Source organism: Delphinapterus leucas, chromosome 7, assembly GCF_059928025.1.
Source record: "Delphinapterus leucas isolate spDelLeu-1000000601 "Yukka" chromosome 7, BTC_Dleu_Yukka2, whole genome shotgun sequence".
Classification (NCBI taxonomy): domain Eukaryota; kingdom Metazoa; phylum Chordata; class Mammalia; order Artiodactyla; family Monodontidae; genus Delphinapterus; species Delphinapterus leucas.
Window position 1 is genome coordinate 13651126 of NC_143135.1, and position 24263 is coordinate 13675388.

The window sequence follows — 24263 nt, forward strand, 5'->3', positions numbered from 1 at the left end:
ACCACCTACCTGTCTTTTCCTTACTTGTATCACTCATACTAAAATCACAAGCTATGTATTATTACAGGCAGCATCCAAGCATATCTCTGAAGTCAGGAGAGCTCTTAACAATACTACAAATGTTTTTCAACCTTGATACATACCTTCTCCTAAGCCATTCAGCTGAACTTCCCCAAAATATATTCTGTAGGGAAGCAAGAAAAAAAAATGTTACCTGATTCTTTATTCTAAGGGCCTACATACCAAACACCGAGAAACAAAATAAACAAAACCAACCCTTCTTTTCTTATCTGCATGAACATCTCTCCTAATGGTGCAATATTGCTACCACTTGATTAAGCTGTAGACATGGGCATGTAGATGGAGAGGACTGGTTAAGAAATTAGGAGAATAGGGACTCCCCTAGTGGCACAGTGGTTAAGAATCCGCCTGCCAATGCAGGGGACACGGCTCTGAGCCCTGGTTGGGAAGATCCCACATGCCGCGGAGCAACTAAGCCCGCGCACTGCAACGAAGAATAGCCCCCTGCTCACCACAACTAGAGAAAGCTGGCGCACAGCAACGAAGACCCAACGCAGCCAAAAATAAATTAATTAGTTAATTAAAAGAAAAAAAAGGATCAGTTAGTAAATATTTTATGCTTGTGGGCCACATAGTCTGTAGCAACTACTCAGCTTTGCTGTTATACTGCAAGAGTAACCACTGATAATAGGTAAACGAATGGAGTGGCTATGTTGTAAGACAATCTTATTTATAAAAACAAGGGACTTCCCTGGTGGTCCAGTGGAAAAGAATCTGCCTTCCAATGCAGGGGATGCGGGTTCAATACCTGGTTGGGGAACTAAGATCCCACATGCCGCGGGGCAACTAAGCCTGTGCGCCACAACTTCTAAGCTCACGTGCCTCAACTAGACAGCCTGTGTGCCCCAAACTACAGAGCCCACGCGCTCTGGAGTCTGTGCGCCACAACTAGAGAGAGAAAACCTGCATGCCACAACTAGAGAGAAGCCCACATGCCGCAACGAAGAGCCCGCGCGTCACAATGAAAGATCCCGCATGCCTCAACGAAGATCCCATGTGCCACAACTAAGACCCGATACAGCCAAAAAAGAAAAATAAATACATAAATTAAAAAATATATATTAAAAAATAAAAACAAGCAAATGGTCTGCTGACCATAGTTTGCTGACTCCTGCCATAAAGTAATACACGAATGATGTTAATAAACTGTCGCCAAAGGAGATTTTGCTAGGTACCCTGTGACAAAAGCTGACCATCAGCTCACTACTCATCTGAATACTGGTACAGTGCTTTAAATAATCTGATTATGTTCCACTTTTTCTTGGTTATATTCTTTATGCCACTCAGGTGCTAAGCAAAAGTTTTCTTCACAGATAGTACACAATAAAACTTTAATGCAGTCTTGATGAACAACAAATTCAGAATGATTTTTTATAACAATGTAGTTTTACAGTGAAATTGTCAGATCTACAGGATCAGGGGAAAAATGATAGTACAGCAAAACAAACAAACAAACAAACATAAAACCAAGACAAGACTATTGTTTAACGGTCTAAGGCTATACTGTTAACCTGTTACCAATAGTACAAAAAGGAAAAAAAGAGCTCAATCTACCTCTGACATAACGTACTTCTCTGTGGTTTAAGCTACAGCTATTTGTATCCAAAAAGCAATCCTAAATGATAAGCAATCAGTGAGCAATAAATACTGTATCACTCCAGAGATACAGTGAAGACTTGAAACACAGGTATGAAAAGGACCAGGAGTCCTAGTTAACTAAGCTGATGACGAGTAGTTTAACATGGCTACTTACAGAAGAACCAAAGTGAAGGAAACTTAGCATAGGTAAATGGGAAATAAGAGTTAGAAAGGAATCTATTATATCTAAATAAAAGTCTAATAATTTTCAAATGGAATACTCATCCTGAAACCTGGGAAGACAACAAAAATGTATTAAAGACTTGGAAAAACAAATATAGGTAGGGTTGCTGGATTATTTCAACAGAACTAGTTAAGTCTCTAATCCTTGGTCCTTCCATCCTGCTATACTAATTCTTCTACAGATCAGCTCTAGAGACTTCCCTGGTGGCACAGTGGTTAAGAATCCACCTGCCAATGCAGGGGACACGGGTTCAAGTCCTGGTCCAGGAAGATGCCACATGCCACAGAGCAACTAAGCCCATATGCCACACCTACTGAGCCTGCACTCTAGAGCCCGTGAGCCACAACTACTGAGCCTGTGTGCCACAACTACTGAAGCCCACGCGCCTAGAGTCCGTGCTCCGCAACAAGAGAAGCCACCACAATGAGAAGCCCATGCACCGCAACAAAGGGTAGCCCCTGCTCGCTGCAACTAGAGAAAGCCCATGCACAGCAACAAAGACCCAAGGCAGGCGAAAATAAGTAAATAAATAAATCACTTAATTAAAATAAATAAAATAAAGATCAGCTCTATAAATAAATGTAAGCCAAAGGCTAAAACCCATGGCTCATCACTAATATGAAACAGAGTCTTGGATGATTTAGGAACCCTTGACTTTCCTGCTCTGCTCTCACACTTTGCTACACATCCTCCTCACCACCGCTCTGGTCCATTTGACAATCTGAGTACAGCTCATTTCCACCCCCCATTTCTGTTCCTTGCCATCTGCGGTACACCCCACCTGGAATGATCATGCTCCCTCACTTCCAACAGATGAAATTTTCACTGCCTCAAGGTCTAGCTGGAATGCTACTTCCCCCATGAAGCCTGTCTTGATTCTCCCACCCAGAACAAACTCATTCTTCCTGTGTTTTCACAGCACTTTTTTTCCTGACACTGCTATGCAAATCCTGCTTTTTACTGTGACTATGCATGTACCAAACCATTTCCCCCATTAGATTAGAAACACCAGTACGGCTGGGCCTCTGTATAGTTCTTCCTTGGGCCTACCACAATGCTTGCCTCAAAAAAGCACTCAAATATATGTTGATGTGAAATATTACAAGGAAAATACTCAAAGAACTGTTAACCAGTTCTTTATATCCACAGACAACTAATTAAAAACACACTGAATTAGCAGTTTGTTACACAAAAAGTTTTAATCTAACTCTGGAATATAGAACATTGTGGAGTCTTCCCAGGATAGCCTGTTTTTCAAAGTCTTAACTTCCTTTTCCAGAAATGAGATATATATCAGTAGGACTTCAAAATCCATTCTACAGGAGTCATGACTGTGTACAAACAAAAGAATAACGAACTTGGTTGCTTTGCAAAAAGCTGAGGTTCAGAAGGGAGAATAGATAGACAATCATAGTAAAGCTACAGCATCAACTATCCAAACGTCTGTCTAAAAACTAATCATGGAATACCTGAATGCTGGTCAGACAATGTGCAAAATGATGAGGCCGATGAGTGAATCATGAAGGTGACTGCTTACCTATACAATATGACATATTCATGCCCTTGTTTCCTGGACAGTCTGTAAGCTGGTGTCACCCTAGTTATAGCAAGGAGAGACTTCAGTAGCAACGACAGTCTGTTGTACACAGCATAGGAAACTTTGATTTCTTTATCACACCTGAGGAGCAAAGACACTATCAGCATTCTCCTACTCCACTAATGAAAAACAAAGAACAGAAATGCAATGAATAGAGATGTTAGTTATGTTCCATCTAGCTACTGAGATTAATTTGTTAGCATTAGAATATATATATAAAATTGAATCACTTTGCTGTACACTAGAAACTAATACAACATTGAATATCAACTATACTTCAATTTAAAAAATCTAAAAAAAAATCTGTTAGCATTATTCATAAATTCTGATAGAATATAATCTGATTTACAGTCTAAATAACCTTTCACAGAGTATTACAGTCAACAGAGATAGTCACAAATTAAGTGCTGGAACTGTATAAGATTAAATTTATTATTAAAACATGTTCTGGGGCTTCCCTGGTGGCGCAGTGGTTGAGAGTCCGCCTGCCGATGCAGGGGACACAGGTTCGTGCCCCGGTCCGGGAAGATCCCACATGCCGTGGAGCGGCTGGGCCCTTGAGCCATGGCCGTTGAGCCTGCGTGTCTGGAGCCTGTGCTCCGCAACAGGAGAGGCCACAACAGTGAGAGGCCCACATACCGCAAAAAACAAAACAAAACAAAAACGTGTTCTGAACTAACGTTGTAGTTAGAGTTCTTTGTCAGTTTATCAACAGATTGTTGAAGCTAGCCAAAGTTTCACTTTCCCATGCACTAGACAAAGGCAGGTGGGCACCAAAAGGTATCCAATATATATTTTTTCTAGCTTTGAAGCAGTTATCTTTCTAAGAAATAAAGCAACACCCTTAAAAACAGTAATTCAATATTGCAATTGTATTACTAAAGGTGCAAACAATTTCAATGTACTATCTTACGAGCAGTTTACCTCTATACATCTAACAGGAACTCTGGAGAAGTGTTTGGTACTAAAATTTTGGACTATAACCTGGCAGTTGCTTTCTATTTAAGAAAGAAAAATAATGCCCATACCACTCATACTTATTAATAAGATTTTTCTTCTGATGTGTTGCTATTTCCTCAATTTTCCTATATATTCTTTTTGAAAACTAAAGCTTTGGGCAGGAAGTAAGCTAATCTGCCCTGAAAGAAGAAAATGGAGGGGGAAAATAACATGCATTTCCAATCCGTGACCAACACAGCATGTCTAAAGGAGTAGTGAGGGGAAATCTTATTGGATGTCTGCCACATAGAAAACAGACAAAACAGAGTAGTCATGTTACAAGAGCTCAAGGGATTTAATCAGAGAACTATCTGTACTCTGGGAAAACAACAAATCCTTTTTCAGCTTTCTCTCTGCTCTTCTCCCAGTGGTGTCTGAGTCTCTCTGGACTGACACTCCCTCTGAAGGTCATCTCTGTGCCTGGGCTGGAAGCCAAGCATGAAGCAAACTGTAGCAAAGACCTATTGGCTCTGTTAAGTGGTCAGAACCCTCTCCATGACTGGTACAAAGCCCTGCTTTTCACATGATGTCGTGCACTTTATCCTCAGCTACCACAACGAAGGACCCTAAGACAGACCACTTACTTTTCATTCATTTCCAGACACCAGATTTCTAGCTCCATGGAATCTCCCTGTAGATGGAACAATTCAAAGATATTTCAGGTTTTTTTAAATCTTTTTCCTTATTATAAAGCACTATACAGTCACTATAAAAATATTAGAAAGTATAAATAAGCAAAAAGAAGAGACATCAACTTATAATCCAATCAGTGATTTTTCTTTCTTTTTTTTCCAATCAGTGATTTTTCTAAATAAAAGTGAGATCATACTATATATACTATTTTTATCACTTTTTTAAAAATTTTATTTATTTATTTTTTGGCTGCATTGGGTTTTTGTTGCTGCACACGGTCTAAGCCCCTATCACTTTTTATCAATAAATACAACATGGAATTTTCCTTATAATTAAAAATTCTAGTTGACTTCCCGGTGGCACAGTGGTTAAGAATCCAGCTGCCAATGCAGGGGACACAGATTCAAGCCCTGGTCCGGGAAGCTCCCACGTGCCGCGGAGCAACTAAGCCCGTGAGCCACAACTACTGCGCCTGTGCTCTAGAGTCTGTGAGCCACAACTACTGAAGCCCACGCACCTAGAGCCCAGGCTCTGCAACAAGAGAAGCCACCGCCGTGAGAAGCCCACACGCCGCAACAAAGAATAGCACCCGCTTACCACAACTAGAGCAAGCCCACACACAGCAATGAAGACCCAACACAGCCAAAAATTAAATAAATAAAATTTAAAATTTGACATTACTTTTAATGGCTGTGTAGTATTCCAACATATGACAATTATTTTATCCAATCAGTACCCCCATACTTGGACATACAGCTTGTTTCTAAATTTTCACTACTACAAACAACACTGTGATAAACAGACTTGAGACTAAAATTCTGTATGCATCCTGAATTAGTTTCTTAAGGTAAATTTCCAGAATTAGAATTGTTGGATCAAAGAATATTCATGCTTCTAAGACTTTTGCTATGTATGTCCAAATTGCTCTTCAGAAAGGCCAACATTTCAAATCATGGAGAGAGCCTTTCCCTCCAATTCTATAGAGGATATTTTTAGGTGATACTCACAGTTAAATATCTTAACAAGCTCCTTACTTAAAAGTCTTTTTAGCTATTTGATGTCTTTAGCCAAACTGTTCAGTCTCTCTATGTGTTACTCTGAACAGACTTAGTCTAGTGGGTGGGAAAGAAAAAGAAAAGACCAAAGCCAGAATCCCTTAACCCTGTAACACTCCTGTGTGTCATTTAGTGAGATGGATAGTCATATACTTTTGAACACAAGTAATCTTTTTACGAGTCAGCTGTAAGAGGGCCATTCTTTTAGGTTTGGGAATAAACTCGGGTTAGTTTGCGGAGTAGAGATTTTTTACTTGTTCTAGATCAAATTTAAATATGTATTCTTAATATATATCCTTTTCATCACAGTGTCATCTCTAAATGACATGATGAATTTTGAATCCACCCCCCCCCCAAAAAAATCAAGGGATGACTGGACAGTAGGAAGTATCCAAGATAAATTGGTGTGGTTTCTCTAGGATAATCACAACAATTTAGAATAGGATTACACAGATGCCTGAGAGAGGAAAGAGTTCTTCCAGGGATTCCTTTTGGACTCCCTATGGATCGCTAAGAAAAATAATCCACAGTATAAATTGGTAATTCAATAAAGAAAAATACGAAGTTTTGTTTTATTTGGTGCTTAAGGTTGCCATGGAATAAGTACTGACATCATTCGTTCAACAAAATTGAGAGCCTACTGTGTGCCATCCCGGGCACTGTGCCATGCAGAGAGATGATTATTTATTTATATCCTGCCTCATTTCAAAAAGAATTTTTTTTTAAATTTATTTATTTTTGGCTGCGTTGGGTCTTCGTTGCTGTGTGCGGACTTTCTCGAGTTGTGGCGGGCAGGGACTACCCTTCGTTGCAGCACGCAGGCTTCTCATTGCGGTGGCTTCTCTTGTTGCAGAGCACAGGCTCTAGTCACGCAGGCTTCAGTAGTTGCAACATGCGGGCCCGGTAGTTGCAGCGTGTGGGCTCAGTGGTTGCAGCACACGGGCTCTAGGGTGCACGGGCTTCAGTAGTTGTGGCTCACGGGCTCTAGAGTGCAGGCTCAGTAGTTGTGGTGCACAGGCTTAGTTGCTCCGTGGCATGTGGGATCTTCCTGGACCAGGGCTCGAACCCATGTCCCCTGCATTGGCAGGTGGATTCTTAACCGCTGCGCCACCAGGGAAGTCCCTCAAAAAGAACTGAAGAACTACACAGATAAATAAGATGTGGCAAAGCTGCTGACCTCAAGAATAAAAGTGCAGGGACTTTTGGTTAAGAATCTGCCTTCTAATGCAGTGGACGCGGGTTCGATCCCTGGTTAGGGAAGTAAGATCCCACAAGCCGCAGAATAACTAGGCCCGTGTCCCTCAACTAGAGAGAAGCCCGCGCACTGCAACAAAAGATCCCACATGCCACGACGAAGATCCCAAGTGCTGCAACTAAGACCCGACACAGCCAAAAAAAAAAGGATAGTATGAACAGGAACATGTAATGATCACCCACCATATGTTATGTTAGGTAATTTACAAGTAAGAATGAAATGAGGAAATATTATAGCTCTGCAAGACTGTGAAGTGTCGTGTTACTTTGGTGGTGTTAGGGGAGGTGGGGTTAAGTAATTCAGCCAAAGTTGCTCAGCTAGGATCTGAATTTGGGTCTGTATAGCTCCAAACTCATTTGCCTTTTATTATACCAAGCACCCTCACAATCCTGTAGTGGATATCGATTAATAAACATGAAAGCAAGAATATTTGCCTCAATCCTAGCATGGAATAAGGTGAACAAAAACACATTAAAAAAACCCCCACAATACAGCAAGTTATACTCTGGAAACAAATGTAAAGAAAACACACAGGAAATCTAAAGAGGGTTTAGAAAGGGAGATCCTCTAGAGCAGCGGTCCCCAACCTTTTTGACACCAGGGACCGGTTTCATGGAAGACAATTTTTCCATCGGGGGAGGTGGTGTGGATGATGATGGTTCAGGAGGTAATGCGTGTGATGGGGGGATAGTTCAAGGCAGTGTACACGAGCAATGGTTCACACGTTAATGACAGCGATGGGGAGCGGCAGATGAAGCTTCACTTGCTCGCCCACTGCTCACCTCCTGCTGTGCAGCCCAGGGGTTGGGGACCCCTGCTCTAGGGCATATAAGTCTTGAAGGATAAGTAGAAACATATCACATATAGATGATATATATGAAGATGAGGGTGAAGAGTCTATTCCAAGTTGTTGGAAAAATAAGTACAAAAACCACAACCTCCTCAGAGAATAATGAGGTGATCAGAGAGGGAAGGAGCAGGAATAAGGCTGAGTTGGGGGACTTTCCTGATGGTCCAGTGGCTAAGACTCTGCACTCCCAATGCAGTGGGCCCAGGTCCGATCCCTGGTCAGGGAACTAGATCCCACATGCCACAACTAAAAAATGATCCCGCATGCCACAACTAAGACCCAACACAACCAAATAAATAAGTATTTTTTTTAAAAAAAGGCTGAGTTGGAAGCAGAGTGTGAAGAGCTTTGAGTGCCTAGTTAAGACACCGTCCTGGTGGAGGGACGGGAACCCTCCTACACTGTTGGTGGGAATGTAAATTGGTACAGCCACTATGGAGAACAGTATGGATTTTCCTCAAAAAACTAAAAATAGAGCTACCATATGACCCTGCAATCCCACTCCTGGGCATATATCCAGAGAAAAACATGGTCCGAAAAGACACATGCACCCGAATGTTCTCTGCAGCACTGTTTACAGTAGCCAAGCATGGAAGCCACCTAATGTCCAATGACAGAGGAGTGGATAAAGAAGATGTGGTACATATAGACAATGGAATACTACCCAGCAATTAAAAAGAATGAAATAATGCCATTTGCAGCAACATGGATGGACCTAGAGACTGTCATACTGAGTGAAGTAAGTCAGAAAGAGAAAGAGAAATATCCTGTGATATCCCTTATATGCAGAATCTAAAAAGAAATATACAAATGAATTTATTTACAAAACAGAAACAGACTCACAGACTTAGAGAATGAACTTATGGTTACCGGGGGTGGAAGGATGGGGGGAAGGGATAGTTAGAGAGTTTGGGATCGACATGTACACACTGCTATATTTAAAATGGACAACCAACAAGGACCTACTGTACAGCACAGGGAACTCTGCTCAATGTTATGTGGCAGCCTGGATGGGAGGGGAGTTTGTGGGAGAATGGATACAGGTATATGTATGGCTGAGTCCCTTTGCTGTGCACCTGAAACTATCACAACACTGTTAATCAGCTATACTTCAATATAAAAAAAAAAAAAAAAAAAAAAAAGACACCCTTCTGGCCATAACCTTACCTCAGAAGTCTTGAGTGAGATCTCCACACACATAGACCTCCCAACGGCAGGCAGCTGCCCTGCCAGTGCCTTCTTTGCTTCATGCGTAACCTCTGGGATGTCTTTGATTGCTAAATTGAACTAGAAAACAAAAGGAACTTTGTGTTAAACACTCACAAGGAACATTATGGAAGCATAAAGTAGTAAGATTGGATGCTGAGTAAAGCAGGCATTGCTCTTGACTGATTAAGGACATTCACTTACTTCTCCCTTCCCCATAAGATATCTTGCATCAAAGCCCCAAAACTCAGGTTGAAAAAGCTTTTCACCTATCACAGCAGAAAGCCAAAAAACAAATACATCAGACTAACACTGATGAAGAACATACTTTCCAAGTGAATGGATCAAATGGAATTAGGTATTTTAATGTTATGAGTTAGTAATACTAGAAATAGCATCATTTATTACTACACTGTGATTCCTTGTGACAAACACCATAGTATATCCCTTAACAAACAATTGGAATTTTACCCAGTCTGAACCCGTTGGGGAAGAAGATGAACGAGTACAAATCTTCTCGCCCAGTCGAGCCTGGACAATCACTTGGACAGTCTAAAAAAAGCAAACAAAAAATCAAAGATAAAAAGTTAAAACAAATTGATCTGGCTCCTAATCAGGGTTAAAACCCTCCCAATGCAGGATTTAAAAGATGCCAATGATCATAACTATACTTCAGGAAAGGGTAGGATTTAAAACCTTCAAGAACAGGTAGGAAAAAAACACGGCACAAAAATAATACTGTAAATATTCCTGAGGGCACAGTGTCAACCAATTAGAAAAATTACAATTTGAGGCTTGTAATCTATAATATTCTCACATGGCAGAAGGAAAGTTGCACATGATGGCTCTGACTCTCATAGAAAAACAAGTCCAACCATAGGTTTAAATATTCACTGCCATACACTTATGTAATCATAGTTGATTTAAACCAAGGATTCCACAATTATTCATATGACTTGGCCCATATGGCAAAAGTCTTCCAACTAATTTTACAACCAGAATCTACCGCATGGATTATTCTTACATAGCAATGGTTGAGAGGAAGGAGTGAGAGTGGTGGAAATGATTTTTAGATTTAGGAAAATATGCTTTCTAAAGCATTCAAAATTCAGTTTTAATTCTTCATTTACCCAGAAGGGAACAATAAGTGAAAGTGAGACATTTCAGAGGTTGTTGATGCTTACGGAAAGATGCCCAAACTGCTGTCCATTCCAGTCCGCAGTCTTTGTTCCCACCCCAAGGGAACATACTGTGCCAATAACCTGGCATAATAAGTTTGACATTTCTGCAAACAGGCTTGCAAAAAAAATTTTTTTTTGAACAAGTAGCTGAGGAAAATTGGAAGCTACTTTTTAGTTACACCCCCAGTACCGCCCCCAAATTTCACAGTTTGGTTTACAACAGACAGAAGTATCCCTTAAAATGGGCAAGCTGCAAGCTGTTATGCTATATTTCCAAAAAGGGAGAAGCACGGAAGTTATTTCTAACAGTTCTAGGCTCAAGAGAATGGATATAGTACCTTGAGGGCAAAAAACTTAATGAACTTGTCCAGGTCCTTTCTGTCCTGGGAATTGAGATCAGTTTCCATTGCCTATAGGAATCTAAAACAGGAAGAAAAAAAAAAGTGTTGAAAAATGTGACTAATATCTTTTAAAAGGGATTGCTACAACAAAGCATACAGAGATGGTATTGTCTACTAGCTGTATGAATAGTCACGTAGGAGGTAAAAAAAATTTCCCCCCTGACTAAAGACACCAAAGTGAAAAATACATACTATCTTTTGAGCAAAATAAATTCCACACAAAGAGCTAAATCTATAGACCTTAAAAATAGATGAGACAAGCCATTTTACCTGAATCTGAAACTTTGAGCTTTTAAATATAACTTATATATTAAAAAAGTTATATTACTTACCTATTAAAAAAGTTTTATTACCCAGCATATTGAAGACTAAGTGCTAATGAGACAAAAAGTTTATTAAAACATAAAGTGAGTTAACATTCCTTCAAAGGGCCAGTAAATCAATTTAACTTTGGGCGGGAGTGGGGTAGGGGTGGGGGTGGGTTTTGGACCCCTTCTGAGAATCCAATGACATGACAAGCCCTTCCTCCAAAAAAATGCACAAATATAGAAACTTTGGGTATATTCAGGGAGTTCATGAGTTTCACAAAGTACATCATAAACCCCAGGTTAAAATGTTTTGAGAAGGGGCTGGTAAGAGGAAGAAAGCATTTACAGAGAGAAGAGCATGAACAAAGGCGTATAAGCCACAGAGAGCAAAATGGGTTTGGAACTATTAAGTATGCCAATTTTCCAGCGGTTGTGTATGGCTGGCTGGGGCCAGATCATGAGAGACTTAAATACAGTGCTAGAGACTGACCTGCATCTAATATGCCAGAAATGGGAGCACCCTCAAGGCTTTTGAGGAGAGGAAGCAACACAATCCAAATGGTGCTTTAGATGATAGCTTTGCTGGCATATTGTAGAATAGTTTTGAGTATGGAAAGCAGGGAAACCAATTAGGTCCTTGGCAATAATTCAGGCTTGTGGTCAAGGCTAAAACTCTAATACAGATACAGACATGATTTGGAAATAGTATGGATGGGAAGTATTTTAAAGGAAGAGCTAACAGGATTTAAGGACTGAGTGCAAAAAGTTTAATGGGCTTTCAGAAAAACAAGAAAGCCAGAGGGACAGCTAGTTTTAAGGAAAGGTATAAACAAAAGGATAGAGTTGAAACAGAAAATAATGAATACAAGTTAAAAAAAAAACATTGTTCTCTATTGAGGTATAACTTACATGTAGTGAAATGCACAAATCTTAGGTGTACAGATCAATAAACATTTTGTATGTAAACACTCATACAATGACAACCCAGATCGAGTTATAGTACATTGCCAATAATCCAGAAGGTGCCTTTGTGTTCCCTTGGTCAATAAAACCACCAAAAAGTAACCATGATTCTGACCTCTTATCACTATAGATTAGTTTTGTTTGTTTGTTTGTTTGCTTTTTTAAGAAAATGTTGGGGGTAGGAGTTTATTAATTTATTTTTGCTGTGTTGGGTCTTCGTTTCTGTGCAAGGGCTTTCTCTAGTTGTGGCAAGCGGGGGCCACTCTTCATTGCGGTGCGCGGGCCTCTCACTGTGGCGGCCTCTCTCTTTGCGGAGCACAGGCTCCAGACGCGCAGGCTCAGTACTTGTGGCTCACGGGCCTAGACGCTCCACGGCATGTGGGATCCTCCCAGACCAGGGCTCGAACCCATGTCTCCTGCATTAGCAGGCAGATTCTCAACCACTGCGCCACCAGGGAAGCCCCTAGTTTTGTTTGTTTTGAATTTCTTACAAATAGAATCAAATAGTATTAACTCTTCTGTTGTGTACCTTCCTTTATTCAACATTATGTCTGTAAGATTCATTTATAATGCTGCATGTAGCAGTTTATTCTTTTTCATTGTTATGTAGCACTCCATTTTATGAATATGCCACAATTTATAAATTAAACTGTTGATAAACATTTGGGTTGTTTCCTGCTTTTAGCTGTTATATTCTTTTTTTTTTTTTTTTTTTGGCTGCATTGGGTCTACGATGCTGCGCACGGGCTTTCTCTAGTTGCGGCGAGCGGGGGCTACTCTTCCTTGTGGTGCGTGTGCTTCTCATTGCACTGGCTTCTCGTTGCGGAGTACGGGCTCTAGGGCATGCGGGCTTCAGTAGTTGTGGTTCATGGGCTCTAGAGCGCAGGCTCAGTAGTTGCTGTGCACGGGCTTAGTTGCCCCACGGCATGTGGGATCTTCCCGGACCAGGGCTCAAACCCGTGTCCCCTGCATTGGCAAGTGGATTCTTAACCACTGCGCCACCAGGGAAGTCGGTTATTATATTCTTACATGAGAGTTTTCGTGAATATAAATACTCACTGCTATCAGATGTAGAGCCAGGAGTGTTGTTGTTGGGTCATAGAGTATGCATATGCAGGCATACCTTGTTTTATTGCACCTTGCTTCACAGATATTGCCCCCTCCTCTTTTTAAAAAACAAATTGAAGCGGCTTCCCTGGTGGCACAGTGGTTAAGAATCCGCCTGCCAACGCAGGGGACACGGATTCCAGCCCTGGTCCAGGATGATCCCACGTGCTGTGGAGCAACTAAGCCTGTGCGCCACAACTACTGAGCCTGCCCTCTAGAGCCTGCGAGCCATAACTACTGAGCCCACCTGCTACAACTACTGAAGTCCACGCGCCTAGAGCCCATGCTCCGCAACAAGAGAAGCCACCGCAATGAGAAGCCCACGCACTGCAAAGAAGAGAATAACCCCCGCTCGCCGCAACTAGAGAAAGCCCACGCACAGCAACAAAGACCCAGTGCAGCCAAAAATAAATAAATAAAATAAATAAATTTATTAAATAAAAAATTGAAGGTTTGGGTCAACCCTGTGTTGAGCAAGTCTATCAGCGCCATTTTTCCCATGGCGTTTGCTCACTTCGTGTCACAGTGTCATATTTTTGTAATTCTCAAAATATTTCAAACCCTCCACCAGCAAAAAGATTACAACTCACTGAAGGCTCAGATGATGGCTAGCATTTTTTAGTAATAAAGTATTTTTAAATTAAGGTATGTACATTGTTTTTTTTTAAGACATAATGCTATTGCACTCTTAATAGTCTATAGTTTAGTTTAAACACACTTCTATATGCACAGGGAAACAAAAAAATTCATGTGATTCACTTTATCACAGTGATCTGGAACCGACCCACAATATATCCAAGGTATGCCTTGGTGTTTAGCTTTGATAGATACTGCCAAACAGTTTTCTAGGATCTGTGCCAATTTACATCACCACCAACAGTACCTTAGAGCTCCCAGTGTCCCACATCTATACTACCACTTTGTATTGCTGATTCCTTAGCCATCTTGGTAGGAGTGTGGTGGTATTTCATTTAATCTGCATTGAATGATGATTAAATTAGAGATGAAATGATGACTGCCTTTCCTCCAATGATACCTTTTCATATGTTTATTAGACATTTGGATATCCTCTTTCATAAAGTGCTAGTTCAAGCCTTTTGCCCACTTAAAAAATTAGGTTGTCTTTTTCTTACTGAATTGTGGGAGTTTTAAAAAATATATAGTGGATTCAGTACATTGTTGGATATGTACTGCAAATACCTTCTCCCAGTTTGTGGCTTGCCTTTCTTGTGGAATTTGTTTCTTATCGTGAGAGTCACGACATACTAACGGACAATGGCCAGACTATATATATAAAGATAGAGCTCTGACCCACAATCTGCAAAAATCCAGCCCAGGAAGCCAGCCTACTATCTACACTTACCAGTCAAGGAAGTCAGACTATCTCTAGCAACCAGTCCAGGAAGTCAAATGATAACCCCTGTAAAAACTGGCCCCAAACAGCCAGGACTTGATTAACTGACAGCTTCCCTAATTTTTATCCCTGCTTCCAACTTAGGACCAACCAGAGAAAGCCAAATATGTACCCCAACCAATCATACAGAGTACCCCCACTTGTAGTCAGGCTGCCTACAGCTTCCTTGTGCCAACAGCCCCAAATTAGGACATTCCTGAAGGCTTCCCTGCCTTTTTTCCATTATAAAGCTTCCCCAGTGGTCTACCTACCTTTGCATCTCTGCCAAAGGCAAGTGCTGGAGCGGACTCCTCTGGTACTGAAAGCTCTGAATAAATGGCCTTCACCTGTTCTCATCTGGGTGGTTTTTATGTCCACATTAAATACAGATTTATTGAGGTATAATTGACAATATCAGAAGTATAAGTTTTGACAGGTTTATAACTGTAAAATCATCACCACCAAATAGTGAACATAACAATTACTCCCCAACAGTTTCCTCATGTTCCTTCGTACTCCCTCCCTCCAGCCGCGCCCCCATAATCCCCCATACCTAAACAACCTCTGATATGCTTTCTATCACTAAAGATCCCTACCTGCATTTTCCAGAGTTTTATATAATTAAATCATACAGTATGTACTCTTTGGCTTCTTTCACTCAACACAATTATTTTGAGATTCACCCATGTTATATTTTTTTTCACCCACGTTATATTCTATGTCAATAGTTCATTTCTTTTTTTCTTTAATTTTTTTTTTGATGTGGACTATTTTTTAAAGTCTTTATTGAATTTGTTACAATATTGCTTCTGTTCCATGTTTTGGTCACAAGGCCATGTGGGATCCTAGCTCCCCACAGGGATCGAACCTGCATCCCCTGCATTGGAAGGTGAAGTCTCAACCACTGCACTGCCAGGGAAGTCCCGATGGTTCATTTCTTTTTATTGCTGAGTATCATCCTCTTATGGAGTTTCCTGATGATCAGAGGTTCTTTATTTTAGTAAGTCCAATTTATCAACATTTTCTTTGATGGTTAGCACTTTTCTGTGTCCTGTTAAAAATTTTTTTGCTGATCTCAAAGTCATGAAAATATTCTCCTACATTTTCTTCTAGAAACATTACTGTTTACCTTTCACAGTTAGATTCATGGTCCATCGAAAATTAATTTGTATATGTGGTGTACGTTAGGGATCAAGGTTCACTATTTTTCGCCAATCAGTTCAGTTTATTTAATAGGTTGAGTTAGAAACACCTGAAGATCTGTCTGAAAATGCTAAATCTGAAGCTAATGGAAAAGGTTAAGACTGAGATTAAAGTTGGAGATAAATCTGAAAAAAGAAGGAATTATTAAAACTATAGCAACAGATGAAATCACCAAGGGAGATAACAGAAAAAAAACAAAACAACGACCTTGGAAAGTATTTGCATAAAAGAACCACAAAAAGAAATGCAAGAACTAATCAGAGAAATAGGAGATAAAATGATTTCTGAGAAGTTTTCATTGAAACTGAGGGGAAATTAAAGTTTCAAGATTGAAGGGATGGTCAAACAGTGTAAGTTCTTGTGGAGGAGGCAAAACTTTACCTCTACGCATATTAAACTTTGAGCTGGGACTCCTTCAACAAAAAGACAGATTAACAAGAGCAAAACAGTTTACTGACTAATGCAGCACCTACCACAGAGGAGAAACCTCAACAAAAAATAACTCAAAGCAGTGGCTTAGAACTATGGCTCATATGGGGTCTTCAACAAAGAATAATAACTTCATAGAGAAATGACAGGACAAAGGAAAGCAGTTTTAGGCATTCAAGGGTGCAGGCTGTGGGAGGAAACTAAGGGAGCAAGGTTTATTTGCAGATTTCTCTGGTGTCTTCTCAGGTCTGATAAGAATCTGTCTCCAGTAAAAAAGGGGAATTTATATCCCGCCTTTAGGCAGAAAACGGGAGGGCAGAGAAAGGTTCTCCTGCATTTGCTGCTTCTTAACTGCCTTCAGCTCAAAATAATTATGTCAAAGAGGCATATTTTGGGATGACATATTCTGGATTCCTTCATTCTCAAGAGGAAAAGGCCACTGGACTTGGCATTACGTTGTTAATGACCTTTGAGAGGAGAGTTTCTTAGGGTGGTAGTGAGGAATGGATTCAGCTACTTCTGAGATGTTAGACAGGAAAAGAGCTCAAGCTTTTCTGTTAAAAGGATTTTCCCTGTAGGATAGGAATATCTGAGCAAATTTATAGGTGGGGGGTGGGAAGAAACCAATGAAGGAGAAATAAAACCTTTGAGAAGAAATAATTGATGAGATCCACAGGAGAATCTACTGATCAAGTTACAAAGGACTCATCTTTGGGGGCCTATCAAATAATATGCTTGACATGTACACCCACCTTCAGGCCTTCCTAATTTTGGTTGAAAAGAACACTAACAAATATTAAAGTAAAAATAAAAAGACCTTTTAAAGGGTTAAACAGCTCAAGGCCCTGAAGCAACACATCAACAGATCTGAGATAAGAACAGTGCTGGAGGATTGGGCTGCCCCTATCTTACACTGAAGTGGGGAAGTGCTCCCACTACCAGAGCATCTACCAAAGCACAAACATTATAATGGCACAATGACTCTTGTGACTTTTTGTACCACTGGAAGCACTCAAAGGATTATGTAACTAGAGTTAGTTATTGAGCCAAAAAGGGTGGTCTCCACAGAGAAAAAGTTCTCTCAAAGGTATCAGAGCTTATTGTCCCCTTAGGCCTAGGCTATCTATCAAGGATATTAGTTCATCCTTTACAATAGAAATGTAATAGAAAGTTTACTTTTGCTTTGCACTTTGCAAAATTCCTTCTTTGAGTGCTCCAAGGAATATAAAGGGAAATTTGGTACAAACATTAAAAACACTGAATTTTTTCTTTTTTTCTGCCCTTTACTACACTGGCCAATTACTGAATCCTTCAAACTTATGCTTATACAAAATCCTTTATATTAGCAGCATTTTCATTTCCATAGATAACCACCTTAATCCAAGTCTCATTTCTTATCTGGAAGAGACTCTCTTGGTTAGTTACTTTACCTTTGAAGAGGATAGGCTATGCCATCCTAAAATATGCCACTTTGGCATAAAGATTATTTTTAGCTGAAGACATTTGAGATTCAACAGATGTAGAAAAGAAATCTTCTCAGAGCTTCCCTTATCTGACTAAAAGCGGAAACTTCTAAGAAATGAGGACTGCCATAAATTCCCATTTCAGGTTGGCTTCTACCCCAGGAGAGAGACCTAACATAAACCTAATATAAATCCCCTATCTGGGGGAGTTTCATAGTCATGAAGAAGATGGAAAGACCATTTGCACCCACACAAGATAAAGTTTGTTATCACAAACTTTCTTATTTCCCATTTGTTCTCCTAAACACCCATTCTTCTTTCCTAAAGAAACTAATTTTTCTTCCTATAAAACCTTTCTCCCCTCTCTTTCTCCTACTGAGTTAGACATTTAAGTCCCAAATTTTTACCACCTCCTTGAGCTATTCATCACTGAGCACTCCTGTGGTATACACTTTGCAGGCATTAATAAACTCTGTCTTTTCTCTTGCTAATCTATCTTTTGTTGGCTTAATTTGCACGCCCCCATCTGCTGAATCCAAGAGGTTATAGGAAAAGTTTCTTCCCCAACACCTCCTTCTAGATTATACTGTAAACTTCAGGTAAACCACTGAAAGGCTAGTCTAATAAAGCATTATGTCATCATATTGCTCCTATGTGCCAGAACTTTGGGCAGACTCCTCAGTCTGATCTTCAAGAGTCCACATACAAAGTCAGCGGGGAAAATAGGTAAAGTGATTTTGCAAAGGTGATCAGAGGCTTGCTGGTACTTTCAGGAAAGATCTTGGTCACTGAAACTAGCAAATAAATGGTGATCCTGGACAAGGATCTAGTCCTTGGATGTACATGCTCAGGAAACTAATTTTATTAGTTCAGTCAAGGTTTGGGGGACTTCACTTACAAGAGACAGTTTACATACCATAAATCCAATTTATTAATTGAGAAATAAAACTGCCGATAAAAGAAGCATCAAGTGATCAACATGTTGCCTTTCCTACAAGGAGACTACTTTGGGAAAATAAAATCATATCAACCCACTATTAGCTTCATCTATCCTTCTCTACCTCAGAAACAAGCACATTGGAATTCTGCCACCAAGAGTCTAGAGAGGGCCTTCTTAGTTGACAATGAATGTATGTGACTTTCTTTCCTTTAGACTTTACAGACCACTGCCCATATCAGTCATTGTCACCAACATGTTATAACTGCCAAAGACCCTTGATGGAACAGGTTTTAAGAAAATATATCAGCTGCTAGAAGACTAAGCCAAAGTAGGGCTTTTAGGTTACCACTTAGTTTAAGTCAAGGCCACTTTACCTCTCAGCATTCTAGTCTCTCAATTACATAGAAAACTCTTCTGCAAGTGAAATAGGAGGGAAGGAGGCAGGGCACAACCTTTGAAAGAATGACATAGCCTGAGGACATGACGTAAACTGATTAGAACCAAATGGGTCCAAGATGACAGACAAGTCGACTTCCACTAGACCTTGAGCCTCAGTACACGCTCACATCAGCAAGCTAAATAACACACCCACAGGCGCCAGGACAGTTTCAAGACGGACCATAAGGATCAAAAAGTGGGCAGTGGCCCAATTCCTGGAAATCCCTACCCCTTCCTAAAATAGCTGGAATACTCCTCCCACTCATTAGCCTATGAAATTACCCACTCCTATAAAAACTGGCAATCCCATACCCTGGTGCCTTTCTCACCTTCTGAGATGGCCCACGCTTTGTCTGTGGAGTGTGTTTCCCCCAAGGGCGCTCTCACCTTCTGAGATGGCCCACACTGTCTGTGGAGTGTGTTTCTCTCTAAATAAATCCACTTCTTACGTATCACTTTGTCTCTCACTGAATTCTTTCTGCTATGAGACATCAAGAACCTGAGCTTCATTAAGTCCTGAAACCATGTGTGTGATCTCAGTTGGAAGACCATGGGTTTTGTCTGGGTTCAAGTTCCGGCACATGGGTTCAAGTGCCAATCTGAGGTGCAAGGTTTCACAAGCATTCAAATCTCATGTCCCTTTCCTGTTAATATGTTGAATAAGCAAGCTCATCAGCGCTACTTATTACCTTATTAAAGTTTTTTGCCTTAGGGACATAAACCAATTACTATGTATGATTTTTGGATATTTACAAAAAGTTCTATGTGGTTCCCACCCACATATATTTGATTAAATTTACCAGAGGTCACCTCTAAAATGGCTTAATTAGGCCAAAAGTATATTTATGAATCATAATGCTCCTAATATTGCTGTCCCTTCAAGTTTCATCAGAATCTATTTCCCCAGACTTGCCACTTGTAGCTTTTCTTGTCTGAGAAATACCTCACTTAATTAAGGCCTTTCTTGAAGGCTTAAGACATTTAACAAATAACAAAAACTATTTACTGGACCTTGATTAGCAATTTCAATTTAGCAACATTCTCTACACATCATTTTCATTAACAGAAGTTCATAACAACAAATAATTCTGTCAGGTTCCCACAGTGTTTAGAACATGTGCAGACTTGTGCCAAACTAAAATGTTTTTAAACAATTATCTGAAAATAGAATGGATAAGCAAAATGTGGTATATACATGCAATGAAATATTATTCCACCTTAAAAAGGAAGGAAATTCTGACACATGCTACAACATGGATGAACTTTGAGGACATTATGCTAAAGTGAAAAGAACTAGTCACAAAAAGACAAATACTGTATGATTCCACTTATATGAGGTACTTAGAGTAGTCAAAATCGTAGAGACAGAAAGTATAATGGTGGTTGCCAGGGGCTGGGGGGAAGAGAGAATGGGGAGTTGCTATTTAATAGGCAGAGTTTCAGTTTTACAAGATGAAAAGTTATGGGGACGGATGATAGTGAAGGCTGCACAGCAATGTGAATGTATTTAATGCTGCTGAACTGCACACTCAAAAATGGTTAAGATGGTAAAATTCTGTTGCTTGTATTTTAACACACACAGAAAAAGAAAAAAAGATGCCATTACTAAATAAATAAAGTTTCCCATTATTATGTAATGGTTGTAGAAAATCACCAACTCCCACATACTAGACAGAAGATTCTACAACACTGTTCAAGTGCAAATGATACAATCAGGTAAGGGAAAAGTACAGTTATCTGGATAGACAGGTTTTTTAGATCTTTTACTTACTTTCATACTGAAATGCTAATTTTAAATTTTAAAAATACAAGTTCTTCTTAGGCAGACAAAACCCATTTATCTCAACTACTTTCCCAATCCTCAATTAAAAGCACAGAAATATAAAAGCTATAAATAAACCCAGAAGAAGAAATAACAATGAAAGATGTCAACAAAATATTGGGGGGAAAAAGTAAACAGACTGGTAAAGGATAAAGGTTCAATGTTTATTTCTGCTCACTCCTAAAAAAAGGGTGGAGGGCTTAAAAAGCATACACACAGACAAGAGATAACAACATCAAAGTTCGGGAAGGTAGAAGGAATACATAACTGACTAAGCAGAGCACAGCTGATATCCAAGCCAGCAGTGGGAGAAACCCTAAACAAAGAAAGCTCTTCTGAACCAAAGAACCTAAGAAAGTCTAAGGAATTAGTCACCAGGTAGCTACTAAAGTAGGGTGGCAGATGGGGCTGAAAACAGGAGGATTATTTGAAAGTCCACGGAAGAAGCAGTTAGACCCCACTCTAAGCCCTACACCCACTCCATGACCCCACTCAGACCAGAACTGCGCTTCCTTCCTAACGTTAGAAGGCTGCACATTGGGAGGTCCCCAAATGGTGCAGTAGGAAGACCCTGATCTCACCTCCTCTCACAAAATTTACAATTATGTACAGAACAACTATTGAGGAAAAAGACCCTGACCCTAACTAACCCTAACCTACCAGAAAAGATCTTCTACAACTAAAGATATCAAGAAGGAACCACAATAAGATGGGTAAGAGTGGGGAGTCCCAACACAGTCACAATCCATGCCCCGGGTTGAGGAACCCACTAACATAAGAATAATTACCATTGCAGAGATTCTCCCCAAGGAGCAAGCGGTCTGAGTCCCACATTGGACTAACCAGCTTGGGAGTCCTATGCCAGGAAGACAAGCCCCCAGAATGTTTGTTTGGCTTTGAAGGCCTGTGGAGCTTACATCTGGGAGCACCAGACGGCTGTGGGAAATAGAATGGAATCTCTTAAAGGGCACACAAACTCTCATATGTGCCGGGACCTTTAAGGCAGAAGTAGTAATTTCAGAGGAGCCTGGGTCAGAACTACCTGCTGATCTTGAAGAGTCTCCTGGAGAGGCAGAAGGCAACTGGAGTTCACCCTGGGGACATAGATACTTGTGGCAGCCATTTTTGGGAGCTTGTTCTACCACATGGACACTGGTGCAATCACCATTTTGGAATCCTCCCTCTACCACTAGCATGGGGGGTGTGTGTGTGTGTGTGTGTACACACACACACACACACAAAGGAATACTACTCAGGCACAAAAGAGAATGAAAATTTTCCATTTGCAACAACATGATGGACCTGGAGGGTATTACACTTAGTGAAATAAATGATAAAGTCAAATACTGTACATTACCACTTATATGTGGAATCTAAAAAAAACACAAATGAATGAATATAACAAAACATAAACAGACTCATAGATAGAAAAAATTAGTGGTTACCAGTGGGGAGAGGGAAGGGGGGGCAAGATAGAGGTAGGGGATTAAGAGATATAAACTGCTATGTATAAAATAAATAAGCTATGAAAAGTTGCTGACTAACAATCAATCAACCCATCAATCACCTACAAGAATATGTAGCCAATATTTTACATTTATTTAATTTATTTTTTTGGCTGTGCCATGCGGCATGTGGGATCTTTATTCCCCAACCAGGGATTGAACCCATGCCCCCTACATTGGGAGCATGGAGTCTTAACCACTGGACCGCCAGGGAAGCCCAGTAGCCAATATTTTAGGATAAATATAAATGAAGTATAATCTATAAAAAAATTTTATCATACCTGAAACTAATATAATATTGTAAATTATACCTCAATTTTAAAAAGTAAAAAAACATTAAAATAAATAAGGAAAATAAAAAGGACTGGACATTAACTTTTTAGAAACAGTGAATCAAAAACATGGTGAACTTTGGTTATCAAAGTCTTTTTTTTTTTTGCGGTACGCGGGCCTCTCACTGTTGTGGCCTCTCCCGTTGCGCAGCACAGGCTCCGGACGCGCAGGCTCAGCGGCCACGGCTCACGGGTCCAGCCGCTCCGCCACAGGCGGGATCTTCCCAGACCGGGGTACGAACCCACGTCCCCTGCATCAGCAGGCGGACTCTCAACCACTGCACCACCAGGGAAGGCCAGTTATCAAAGTCCTTATGAGACACTCCCTCTCCCACCTCTTGAGCCCGCTTCCTCACTAAGCTTGAAAAATACTGGCAGCCACAATGGGCACTTCCATCAAGTGACTGGTGATCCTTGGCTGTCCCATTCACATCTGAGCATGAGGCACCAAAAAGCCAGAAACTCAGGGTATATGAGTGAGGCTGGTAAACTGGTAGGGCTCAAAGAGGGTCATCAGGAACAAGCTGGGCGCAGCCTCACCCTTTTTTCTATGGAAAGAAACCTCAAGTGTCAATATATAGAGGTTTTTCCCTCCAAAGACACTTAATTTCTCCAGAGAAGCCTCCAATCTCCTGCTGAAAACAAGTTTTCAACTCCTTTGGGTGAGTTACAGGAGTGCAACTGTTGGATCATACGGTAAAAGTATGTTTATTTTATAAGAAACCATCAAACTGTCTTCCAAAGTGGCTGAACCATTTTGCATTCCCACCAGCAATGAGTGAGAATTCCCAGTGCTTCATGATCTCTCCAGCATTTGGTGTTGTCAGTGTTTTTGGATTTTGGCCATTCTAATAGGTGTGAGATGGCAACTCATTATCCTAAAAGATACCCCTTTTGGGACTTCCCTGGTGGTCCAGTGGCTAAGACTAGGTACTCCCAATGCAGGGAGCCTGGGTTTGATCCCTGGTCAGGGAACTAGATCCCACATGCCACAGCTAAAGATCCCGCACACTGCAACGAAGATCCCGCACGCCACAACTAAGACCAAATAAATAAAAATATATATATTTAAAAGATATATCTTTTGCAAATATTTTCTCCCAGTCTGTAGCTTGTCTTCTAGTTCTCTTAGACAACCTTAGTTTTTTGAAAAGCAAATTTATACACAGAACTAATCTAATATTGAAGAGTTAAAGTTTCCTTGATTTATCTTAAGGATGAATGTTATTAAGCAAATTCAGTTGTTTTGAGTAACAGCTCCTGGCATATTAACAATATTG

The 24263-nt window shown here is 40.4% G+C and overlaps 1 protein-coding gene across 10 annotated transcripts in view; it reads right to left on the bottom strand.

The window, feature by feature from the left end:
• The window catches only part of ATG13 (autophagy related 13), a 49934-nt gene that overhangs the window by 14568 nt on the left and 11103 nt on the right, over positions 1–24263 (bottom strand). For 9 of the 10 annotated variants that reach the window (XR_016393703.1, XM_089914152.1, XM_022592086.2 and 6 more), the window contains 6 exons: positions 11018–11099; positions 9970–10050; positions 9460–9579; positions 5084–5130; positions 3441–3581; positions 144–184 (listed from right to left, as the gene is read on the bottom strand). Coding sequence is in view for 9 of the 10 variants with exons in the window: in XM_089914152.1 (XP_089770278.1) it covers positions 144–184; positions 3441–3581; positions 5084–5130; positions 9460–9579; positions 9970–10050; positions 11018–11086 (499 nt within the window). In the remaining variant the exon portion in view is untranslated. Of the gene's footprint in view, positions 1–143; positions 185–3440; positions 3582–5083; positions 5131–9459; positions 9580–9969; positions 10051–11017; positions 11100–11412; positions 11456–24263 lie in introns of all 10 variants that reach the window. The other variant, XM_089914148.1, reaches the window with a different exon arrangement.